The sequence below is a fragment of the Pundamilia nyererei genome, unplaced genomic scaffold (assembly GCF_000239375.1).
Source record: "Pundamilia nyererei isolate P.nyererei 1_Seehausen unplaced genomic scaffold, PunNye1.0 scaffold00213, whole genome shotgun sequence".
NCBI lineage: Eukaryota > Metazoa > Chordata > Actinopteri > Cichliformes > Cichlidae > Pundamilia > Pundamilia nyererei.
The window spans coordinates 980,917-992,407 of NW_005187614.1; the positions used below are offsets into that span (position 1 = coordinate 980,917).

At 40.8% G+C, this 11,491-nt stretch overlaps 1 protein-coding gene across 1 annotated transcript in view; it reads left to right on the forward strand.

Moving 5' to 3' along the window:
* The first annotated feature begins 382 nt into the window (after positions 1-382).
* Positions 383-11,491, forward strand: part of LOC102210294 (protein O-GlcNAcase) — a 21,673-nt gene continuing 10,564 nt past the window's right edge. Inside the window, exons 1-8 of the mRNA XM_005748106.1 lie at positions 383-558; positions 3,422-3,473; positions 7,728-7,825; positions 8,307-8,437; positions 8,518-8,689; positions 8,810-8,908; positions 10,141-10,410; positions 11,306-11,392. Coding sequence (XP_005748163.1) covers positions 519-558; positions 3,422-3,473; positions 7,728-7,825; positions 8,307-8,437; positions 8,518-8,689; positions 8,810-8,908; positions 10,141-10,410; positions 11,306-11,392 — 949 coding nt within the window. The 5' untranslated portion in view covers positions 383-518. The remainder of the gene's footprint in view (positions 559-3,421; positions 3,474-7,727; positions 7,826-8,306; positions 8,438-8,517; positions 8,690-8,809; positions 8,909-10,140; positions 10,411-11,305; positions 11,393-11,491) is intronic.

Below are 11,491 nucleotides of genomic sequence, written 5' to 3' on the forward strand. Positions count from 1 at the left end.
GTCTCACAATAATTTCTATTGAGTGCTCCAGCAGATTTTCTTAGTGTACAGGCTGTGAGCAGATGACCTGTGATACTGCTGCTGCTGAGGTTCACAGTTCTTTGTGGATTTACACACCTACATTTAACAGATATTTAATGACTTGTCCTGGCTGATTTCCATCATCTTCATTCTCTTGTATTGTCAGTAAAATATCGTGTTTTTTTTGTTTTGTTTTTTTAACCTATACCCACCTCTTTAACGGGATCATTTAAATTGTTAGTGGGCTGTATGTTGTGTTAACATTTTTCTGAAATTACTCGGCACTTTGCTGGTAAAAAAAAAGTACGAGGTTCGCTTGAGCACCTGAACGCAGCACGGGAGCATCAGCGCTGTGTAGAAAAGGAAAAGAGGAGGAGGTGGAAGCAGATCGAGAAGAGGCATGAATACTATCCCCGGGATCTAAGCTGACAGGATAGGCAGAGCATCTTGTCTGCCCTCGCTCCTTAGGGGCCGACTGGAAGCGGAGGGAGGCCAGAATGGAGGAGAAGAAGCAGTTCCTTTGTGGGGTGGTGGAAGGTAAGAGCGCTCGACTTCCAGATCGACCTGTCAGATCATGTGATTTTTTTTTTTTCCTCGGGGGGCTGCTTTTAAACAGACCACCATTTGACCTATATTCACAACCGAACGTTTTTCTTTACCTACTCGAGACGTGTGTGAGGGGCGTGTGTTTAAGAAAACGGGCCTAGGTCGGATGAAAAGGGTTTTTAAAAAGATCTAGTGGTGATCAGTCAGGCTTGAAGTGGGGATGAAAAAGCAAGCAATGAAAAACGTTCAATACGGTCTTCATTGTGTTTCCTTAGGCTCCAACCTAAGGAAACACAATGAAAAAGAAGAAGAAGAAGATGAAGATGATGATGATGATGATGATGATATATATATAATGATGGTAGTGTTGACAGGACAATAAAAGAAATCACCAAAGAAGAGAAGAACTGGAATGACACAAGCTTCGAGGATACTGCAAAAGGACAGTGGGAATGGTGACACACCTGTCCCATCATTATATTCCATAACCACCACACTCACACAGAGCCAGCAAATTATGACATGGGATGAAATGAGTAGAACCAGAGCCAGAAAGAAGAACAGCTGTGAAAGGTGAAGTCCACAGTGGTTCCAGTCACATTAAGAATAAGAGTGCAGTCCTCACAAACGGCAAAGTGACTGCCCAGAAAAAACTCCCAGTCTGCTGGTAGACAAGCAGACGTTCAACATTATAGGGTCATTGGTACATGACATCAAATATTTCAAAAACCTAGTTAGCAGCTTGCTTTGAAGATACTACTTGACTACATGCATTATCTGCACGGTAATGCTCCTCTAGTACATGTACAGACAACGCAGAGACCATTTCTAAATGATACCAAGTATCATTTCTACAGCATTGTGTGAAGAGGAAACGTTCGTGTTCAACATAGAAGCCAATGACAAACGATGTGTACTGACAGACATTTATGTGATTATTTTTAATCGTCAGGGTGTAATTACTGAAAAGAAATTGACAACCTATAATAAAAAGTTGTCTCAAGTGTTTCTTTTTAATTATTCCCTGCAAAACGGCATTAACTTATTTTGTTTTTTGGGACTCAGTGTTTGCGCGAAATACACTTCTCTGTGTCACTTTTCATGCAGTAGCTTTGATATCACGCTTCAACAGTTTATTTTGTCTTTTATAGTATCACCACTCACCAGTCACTTTATTAGCTATGTCTTGCTAGTACTGGGTTGAACTGAATTAATTGTTCATGGCATGGATTCAACAAAGTGCTGGAAACAATCCCCAGAGATTTTTCGTCCATATTGACATGACAGAATCGTACGGTGGCTGTGGATTTGTTGGCAGATTGAGATCTGATGGCTGTGGAGGCTGTTTGAGTACAATGAACTCATTTTTGTTTCCAAGAAGCCAGTTAGAGATGATTTGAGCTTTTTGACATGGCGTGTTATCCTGCTGGAAGCAGTCATCAGCAGATGGGTACACTGTGGTCATAAAGGGATGGACATGGTCATCAACAACTCTCAGACAATCTGTGATATTTAAATGATGCTCAATTGGTAAGAGGTGGCCCAAAATGTGCCAGATAAATATCCCCCACTCCATTACACCCCACAAGTAGCTTGAACTGTGGATCCATGTGCTCATGTTTTCTATATCAAATTCTGACTCTACCAGATGAATATAACAGACTCATCAGACCAGGAAACATTTTTCCAATTTTCCTTTGAAAGAATTTGGTGACCCTGTGGAAACTGTAGACTCAGTTTCCTGTTTCAGTTGTCAGGTGTAGCACCTGGTGTGGTCTTCTGCTGCTGTAGCATATCTGCTTGAATGTTTGCTGTGTGTTCAGAGATGCGCTTCTGCACACCTTGGCTGTAATGAGTGATTTGAGTTAACTCCAAAAATATACAGTTCACAAGAATATAAAACAGGGAGCTGAACTGCTTTCATGTTTTTGCTTAGGGAATTTTTTTAAATGGTCACTGATTAAAATTTAAAATTGTTGCAGATTCATTTTATGTGAGTTGATTCATTGTTTGTGTACTTTTTGGTCTGTCCACCGTCTCAGCTTTATAACTCCATGAATTTCTACCAAAGTGGTGCTGCACACACATTACTTATTCCTGTACATGCTCAACCCTGTGGTGGCATCCAGCAGAGGTAGTAATTGGGTTTGGCTTGGTGGGCAGCTTTACACAGGACACATATGCAGACATGCCATACCCATGCACACCAATATAAAACCAATTCCCCAAAGGTATTTAGCAGGAGAAAGCAGTCAAAATTGTAAGTGTATCTGATTTAATTTTTACTCTGACCCATTTACTGTACACAGACACTCGCACATACACACACATTGCAGACTTATTCAAAACACAAAGGAGGAAGAGGGACACTGGAGATGCTCCCATTTCTAAGAATAGAAGCTGTGATGGAGAGTGTAGTTGGAAATGAATTATGGCTGTGCCAAACGCAGCAGGCATGTGACCACATAAGCATGGGAAGAAACATTTTGTGTAGCTGTACTTTACAGAAATGCAGCTGCTAACAGTGTCCAGTAATTCTCTGATTTGTGAATAAACGCTGCATTAATTAGGAGTTAAATGCCACACATATATGTGTATCAAACAATATTGTTAATCAATGAGCACATTGTTTTAAATTGCAATTGCATGCGCTGAAAGGTTATAGTCAAAGACCTTTTCCTTTTGTGTATAAATGTGAGACTGCAGTGTAAATTTCATGTTTACTGTTGAATCATGTGATAGCAAGTGAGGAAGTCATTGAAGATCTCATTTGAGTGTGCATTAACACAATCATCTTTTCATCCAAGTGATTCAGTTATCTGCGTGCACTCAGTTCTGTATTTTTCCTCATCAGGTTTTTATGGGAGGCCTTGGTCTATGGATCAGAGGAAAGTACTCTTCCAGTGGTAAGTCTCCAAACACTTCATCAAGATATTCGTGCTTTTTCTGCATCCCTGCTTTCCCTCTTTTGTATGCACAGTCTGTGAGCACAGGTGAGCATGAATATGTCTTCTAACCCTGGTCAGACGGGATGTTTCTGTGTCGCTGATCTTCTTTTCCCCAAAACAGTGTGGGCTCAGGAGCTGCTGACTTGATGCCTTTAGGCTGAAACCAGATCCAAACCTCTATTTCAGTGCCAAGCACAGCTTCAGAGAGAAATTACTGAGGCAGAATGATTCCATAGCAAAGGACAGCTTCATCCTCAGTGCTCAGCTATGGGTGACAGGAGGGGAAAGGAGAGGCAGACACTACATCTTGTTATAGTGGAAGGATTAAGAAAGAGGTTCAAAACATCTTCTTTTACCATCTTTGATGTTTAAACTTATTTTGCAAAGTTTTTACTCGGGTGCAATGCATTTCCAACGCTGCAGTGGGAAATTTATCAAAGGTCAAGTTATTAAAATGATAATATCATATAATTAAAGTGCCCCATTATTCAAGGGATACCTTTTATGCTCCTCTTTATTTCCTGTCATACACATCAGTGTATGACGGATATTATTACAAGATGAGCTAAATGGAAAATGGATGAGCTGATGGGCTGCACCAAGGCCCAGCATAAGTTAAATAAAGGCTAAATTTAGTCTAAGAATTAGAAATTCAAGCTTGAAATGAGCAGGTTAGCTCCCCTTTAAGTGTCCGCACATAAACTATTATCTGCTGAGCATGAAGCTCTGCAATGAAGAAGCTTTCAAGGACCATCACACTCTTCAGGTGGTTGGAGTGATACAGTGCAGTCCCAGCATGACAACAACTTAAAAACGGAAGACAAATGCTGTTTAAGCCAGATAAAATCAACGTTCTGGGTAATCAAATGTTCTTAAGAGTAAGGCTGCTATCAGAGGCAGGAATCTAATTTAAAGGCAACACTGTTGGGGTTCAAATCTTGACTAAACGAAGGCAAAAATAGCTCCTTATTGAGTGGGCCACAGCACTTTTCATTAACAGTTTGATCAGCTCACAAAGAGAGACAAGCTCTTTCAGCATGAATCACCTCCCAGTGATTTTCATGACAGCAGAGGCAGAATACTAATAGACTATTTTTCAGCACACATTCAAAGCGGCATTTTCTTGTCCATTCAGGAAGTAGCCATCAGGAACACAACAATAAAGCAACAACAGCGAGATAAATACAAACGACTGCACTAATTAACAATGAGGCAATCCCTTTTTATGTATGTTCACATTTGCCCACCTCATAAGACTGATTAAATCTTGATGTTAAGTACAAGCGGAGCAGCATAAATCCCTGTTGGGAGCTGTGACACAGTTGTGTTGCTCAGCAGCCAATAGTCACAGCCGTCTGCATCCCCAGAGAGGGTAGGTCCCCCTGCTTCTCTTCTTTCCACTGCCATTGAATGATATATGCGCATGATATATTTCCAGTTTTTTTAAGGCTCGTTGTTTGTGCTTGTTATTGTGATTTAGAAGGTTTTGGATTGTGAAAAAGAAAAAAAAAGACCTGATCAGCAGTTTTGTAAGTTGCTCAAATCTATCTATAAACTTGCACTGCATTGGGAAGATGCAGAAAACTGGGTAACGAGGCAGTGGATGCTTTATAAAGAGAATTAATTTATTTGACAAAACTTCTGCGTAGCTGCAGCTGAGTGTGTGGGCTCCAGGTTTATTTATAGACAAGCTTTTTTAGACTCCAGTGTGGGGTGCAGGCAAAAATCATACGCTGAATGTTGCGTAAGATTGGCCGTGGATGCGTGTACAGTATGTAATTGTGTGTGTGACTGTGTGTGTGACTGTGTGTTTGAGGGAGGTAGGATGCAGCTTTGTGGAGGCGACTTACCATCTGTGCAGGAAGTGAAGCAGAGAGAGATCGAGAGCACAGCACACCTACAAAATGACAAGAAAGACAAGAGCCGGTCCATGTACAGAGACAAAGCAGTGTTCATGTTTGTATATTTGTGCGTGTATGAATGATGTTGGTATTGTTTCCCTCTTAGTACTATGCTCTATTTATAATTCAGGAGGTCATTTCCTGTAACTGAGACAGCCTTGGAGACTCCCGATCGATATTGTGGATCTATTTTCTTGCAGCCAGATCCACTTTTTTTGTTTGTTTTTTTCCCCTCCTGTCTTCGCTCTTAGCGCCAATTCTGTCTCTATCACGCTGTCTCGCTCCATGGGTTGGATGTTGAATGATATGTACGCTTACACAGAGCAAGTCCAGCACGATATGTTGAAGTGAAGAAATAATGCAGAAATACACCAAAGCAGCTGATTTTGCAGAGTGTGATTTCCTAATGACGTCATCCATTCTTTTCTGCTGGCAGACACACCTGCCTACGGTAATCTGCACAATTTGTGAAGATAGCTACAAATTCCACATTGGTCTGTTCTTGCCTCATTGTTTTGTCATTGTCCTCCAGCTTCCTTTTCTTTTTTCTACACGATACCGTCCCTTCTTTCTTTGTCCTCTAGCATGTCTTTGCTGGGGCCTTGATTCAGATTATTTCACTATTATTAGTTGGGGCCATTGATATATTCTGAACCATTTATCCGGTAACTTGTCATAAACTTTACTAGGATGTTTTTGTTTGAGGTTGTCTTTTCTGTGCCCAGTGCAAACATTCAAGTCACAAATTACTAGATTGCTGCTACTTTTCTTGAATTGTTTAAATTGTATGCAATACCTAAAATCGTGCACAGAAACCCAAGTCCTGCCTCACCCCTGAAACTTCTGCCTGAGCTCAACCTCTAGCTTCAAAATATATAAGATGAGTCAAGTGACTAACAGTTAAATATACAAAATATTTATGGTGGTTTAATCCATATTCAGTCATTTAGAAGTATGGATTCATGAACCGCACCAAACAGCAGTGACTCTAATTCATACCTAAGTGTGAGCTACTCCCTGTCATGGTCCTGGGTCATGTGACCCAGTATTCTGAGTTTCTTGATGATTTTGTTATTCCTTTCAGTCTAGTTTCATTTCAGTTTATCTAGTTACATTCTGTCATGCCTAAGTTACAGTTTTAATTCATGATTTATCAAGCTCCCCATTTGTCTCATGTGTGAAGTTTTCTGTGTTAAGTCTTCGTGTGTTTATCTGTCACGTTTCATGTCCAAGCTTTCTTTGTTTGTCAAGTTCGAGTCATGTCTGGGTCTCGTTATGTTTCCCGTTTTATTTTGAAGGATCCTTGTGTTTTTTGTTTATTGTATTTAGCTTCACGTCCCCTGTCCTGTCATTATGTTAATTGTTGTCAGCCGTTTTCCCCATGTGATTCCGCTTCCCCCGATCATTCCTTATGTGTACTTAATCCGTGTGTTTCTGCTCGGTCGGTGTCAGATCGTCTGTTATCCTCACCTCATCTTTTCATAGTTTCCGTTGTTGTGTCACTGTTTCATAGCCTGCCTAGTTACTCTGTGTTCATAGTTTTTTCATAGTTCTTTCACAGAGTGTCATAGTCTCCTTAGTTTTCCCAGTTTCAGTGTTCTCTAGTGTTTTTGTCATGCCATCAGCCACAATAAAGGCTCGCTTTATTTTTGGAAACCTAGTTCTGTCTCCACCGTGTCTGCATGTGGGTCTACCTCTTCTTCACACCGGGACACCCCACCGTGACACTCCCAAATACAAATGTGGTATATGGGAGAGTAACTGTAACTTAACTCTAAGGAGTATTATTATTAAAAAACAACCAAAAATTCAAAAACTGCAGCCCAGCAGGCTGCATGATGCTGCACTGGTTAGAACTGGCACCTCACAGCAAGAAGGCTCCTGATATGAGTCCCAACTCTGGCCTTTTTGGAATTTACTCTAATTGTCACTCGAGCCATCTTTTAATTTGTTAAGCTTTTTTTTCACTCCATGGCTTCCTGAAACTAAAAGCTATTCAACCAATTGAATAACTATGCAGGTTTCCTTTGAGTATTCCAGTTTCCTCCTGTAGTCCAGACACATGCATGTTAGATTAACTGATTATTCTACACTGACCATAAAGTGCTTTGAGTCTATATAAGTGTGTGGTTAAAAAAGTGACTTGAGTGAGAAAACACTAGATAAATGCAAGTACATTACATTACCATCCTATGGTGAGTCACAGCAGCTGTGATTTTTCAGCAGCTTTTTTGTTTCCTGGCTCTGCAAAACTGTGAGTGTGAGCATTGTGACAACATGTGACCCATCTGGTCATGTCTTTCTCCATCAGGATGCAGCACTGGGGGTTGAACACCTACCTGTACGGTCCGAAAGATGACCTGAAACATAGACTGCTGTGGAGAGAAGTCTATTCTCCTGAAGAGGAGGGTAAGGACCTCTAACCATAGCAAATTTTCACTCATGTGGGCATCCATGGTTTCCTGAAAGCTGTAAAACCAATTTAATCTATTTAAAGGGGAACCACAAGGGTACAAGTACAATCAGACTATTGATTCATTGTACACTAGTATAGCAGAACGTCTCTGACACATTCTGAAATTTCCCTTTTGGCATTAAATGTATGTTTCATTGTGATCATAAAGGCGTCTACAGTTTTTATGATGTCCATTATATTTTTTATTGCACCTTTTACTGCGAGAGTCAAGCTAATTTCCACAAGGATACATAAAAAGAGGGCAAGGGAAATGCCAGTACACATTATACCGCAGCTCAGGATTTAGTATGTAATCTTGTCATATAAAAAAAGTGAAAACAAAATATTCAGACATCTTTAATCTGTGTTTAAAAACATTTTTGTCCTGTTTTAAAATTCATATTTAGTATTTTTCCACTTTTCTCATCCTCTCAGGTCAGCTGCGTACTCTCATTGTAGAGGCCCAGTCGAGAGGCCTCAGGTTTGTTTACGCGCTGTCTCCTGGTCAGGACATAGTCTTCTCCTCTTCCTGTGACTTGACTCTACTTAAACGCAAGCTAAGACAGGTAGGCTACACAAGCTCATCTACTACAGAAGTTTCATTGATTTCTGTACTCTTTAAACTCAACCTCATCACTCTGTCCAGGTATCAGACCTGGGTTGCCAGGCATTTGCCATTCTGTTCGATGACATTGATCACTCCATGTGTCAAGCCGACAGCGAGGCCTTCACTTCATTTGCCCACGCTCAGGTCACAGTAACCAATGAGATTTATCGGTTCCTGGGGGAACCGCCTGTCTTCCTGTTCTGCCCTACAGGTAGGCTTGTAGATTGAGGACTTGTTACAGGACTGAAAATTATACAAAAAAATGTAACATGAGCACTTTTTATATTTGCCTCTTCATTAAATATCACTGCTTTTCTCCCTCTCTGTGTAGAGTACTGTGGTTCTCTCTGTTCTCCCAGTGTATCCAAGTCTCCCTACCTGCAAACTGTGGGAGAGGACCTGCTGCCTAACATAACAGTAATATGGACAGGTAAGATGTATATTTGTTTTTTGTTTTTTTTATTGTGACCCTGTGAACTACAATTTTATTGCTGATTTCATATTATTTTATATTTATAGTACTTGAAGCACTGTCTGTGTTCAGCCATGACAAGTTTTACTCAATCTGTGCCACTTGCATATTGCAGATATAATCTTCATTGCTCAGAACAGTGGCTTTTGTTTCACTAGTGAGACCTGCAGCAGGTCTATAGGCCTTGGGTCATGTTGACAATGGCACTTGTCCAATTTAAAAGAATAGAATTCGCTGGTTAGCTAACTTATATGGTGCTCTGACATTGTTTTATATGGACAGTATATGCATGTAGTGTACCTGTTTTTTTTCTGTGCATTTCCTTAATTGCTTATCTGTTATTGAACTTGATTCTGCTTTCTTGTTGCTGAAAACTGTCACAATTTACTACTACAAAATCCTTCTAAACAGGCGGTGCTGGAAATATGGGGCAGGAAGTCCGTACTGTAGTTCAAAAATGAAAATGAAAAGACCAAATAGGGCACAAAGAAACCAAACTCAGATGAAAGGCTCAAAACACAAGTGATTAGAAACACAAGGGAGTTGCAGCAAGAGCCTGATAGATTGACACTAGAGAGGGAAGGCCTGTAACCTGCAGGTGAAGTCATGCATTTAGGAAGGTGGGAGAAGAAAAACGGGAAAGAAAAAAATGCAAAAGCTCACATGAGAAACTAACCTTCAAAGTGAAGGAGGGAGTAAATCGAAAGAGAGACAGAATGAACTCAGACCTCACCAAAAAAGAGGGGCTGAAGCAGAAGGAACAGAAGGAACACAGAGAAAAACCTTCAAAAACACAAAAGCACCGAAAAGTTTAAGATTCATAATAGAATTTATAGCTCATTACAAAGCCCATAACGTTAACTGGAACAGACACAAATTTGTATTCCAATGATTTAATGTGATTTGGAGCAGAGCCAGCAGCCCTTCTAGTTTGAATGAGAAACAACCAGTCCCTCCAGGAGGACCAGCTGAACAGGGACATTGCTCTGCATGCCAAATATGCATCAAAGCTTGTAGAAATATTTTAGGTGCGTGTCATTAAAACGTACTGTAAACACCTTGTAACTCCAGTATTTCACAGTAACATTGTTATCTGACTGTAGGTTTATTTATTTAGCTGTCCTAACGTAAACCTCTTAAATGGAAAATGGTTAACAGATTTTTGAGCACTGGGCTTTCTCTTTCCACAGGCAGTAAGGTCATTTCCAGGAAACTCTCACTGGAATCCCTGGCTGAGGTGGAGTCAGTCCTCCAACGCCCCCCACTTATCTGGGACAATCTGCACGCAAATGACTATGACTCCAGACGCCTGTTTTTGGGGCCCTTTAAGGGTCGAGAGCCTCAGCTTAAGAACCATCTCAGGGGCCTGCTGCTTAACCCCAACTGTGAGTTTGAAGCCAACTACATCCCGCTGCACACGCTGGGAAGCTGGCACAGAGCTGGGAAAGAGGATACGAAAGGTGAGGAATCCAACTGAGGGAAGGCAGATGGAGTGAGGGAGTATGATGAGACAGGAGATGTCCTGAGTTAATAAACTAATATTGTCTCTGCCAGACCACATCCATGTACAGTTAGTCCCATCGCTTCAGGAGAAATGTTTAATAAGCCCGTGTTGCTTGGCAACTAGCATCATTTTGACCACCAGACAGCCATTGTGTCTGATATTACCTACCAAATAAGCAAAGTTAAAGCTCCATCTGTTGTTCTAAAGTCACTTGTTAAGCTTTCAGCCTACACAGTTTCACCAGCCTCAATCTGCCTTTATTGTAAAAGCTGTTAAAACATTGTGACTTTAAGTCATTTCATTAGTCTTTCTCACACGGTGTATAATAAGTTGTGTGTTCGAAGTGTAATGTAAGAATTCCTGTCACGCATCTGCAAAAGTGGGGCTCAGCATCACATGAATTTGATATGTTGTTCATATTCATTGCATCTCATTTACCATGAGAGTAAAATGCATTAGAGCACAGGCACACAGTTTTTTTTTGTTTGTCGCGGGGGGAGGGGCAGGGAATTGGTTGGATAATTGTCGAAACAGAGAAGCAGTGTAGCGTGTGATGTTCTGAAGACTGGGTGGGGGAGAGGTGATGATTGAGGAATAATTGCACGGTGTGATGGAGGAGGAAATGAGGAGAGAGCCCGGTCCCTCTGCGGAGGAAGAACTGAGCGGTAGGCTGGAGGACAAAAGAGGCTTTCAGAAGAGGAGATGAGAAAATTTTAATTGTTACGGCAGGTTTTGTTGTGCAGACCTGTAATAATTTCCTTATAGTGTTGTGTAAGCTAATAACCATTACAGAACGAGTATGCAAGGTGTGGCTGTTTTTGGTTGTCAATGCATTGCTGTGTGTCCCCCAGATGAGGAGTGTGAGTACTGTCCTGATAGAGCTCTGTCTGCTGCACTGAAAGACTGGATGGAAGAACTCAACCAACCTTTACAAGCTGGTAATATCTATCTATCTATCTATCTATCTATCTATCTATCTATCTATCTATCTATCTATCTATCTATCTATCTATCTATCTATCTATCTATCTATCTAT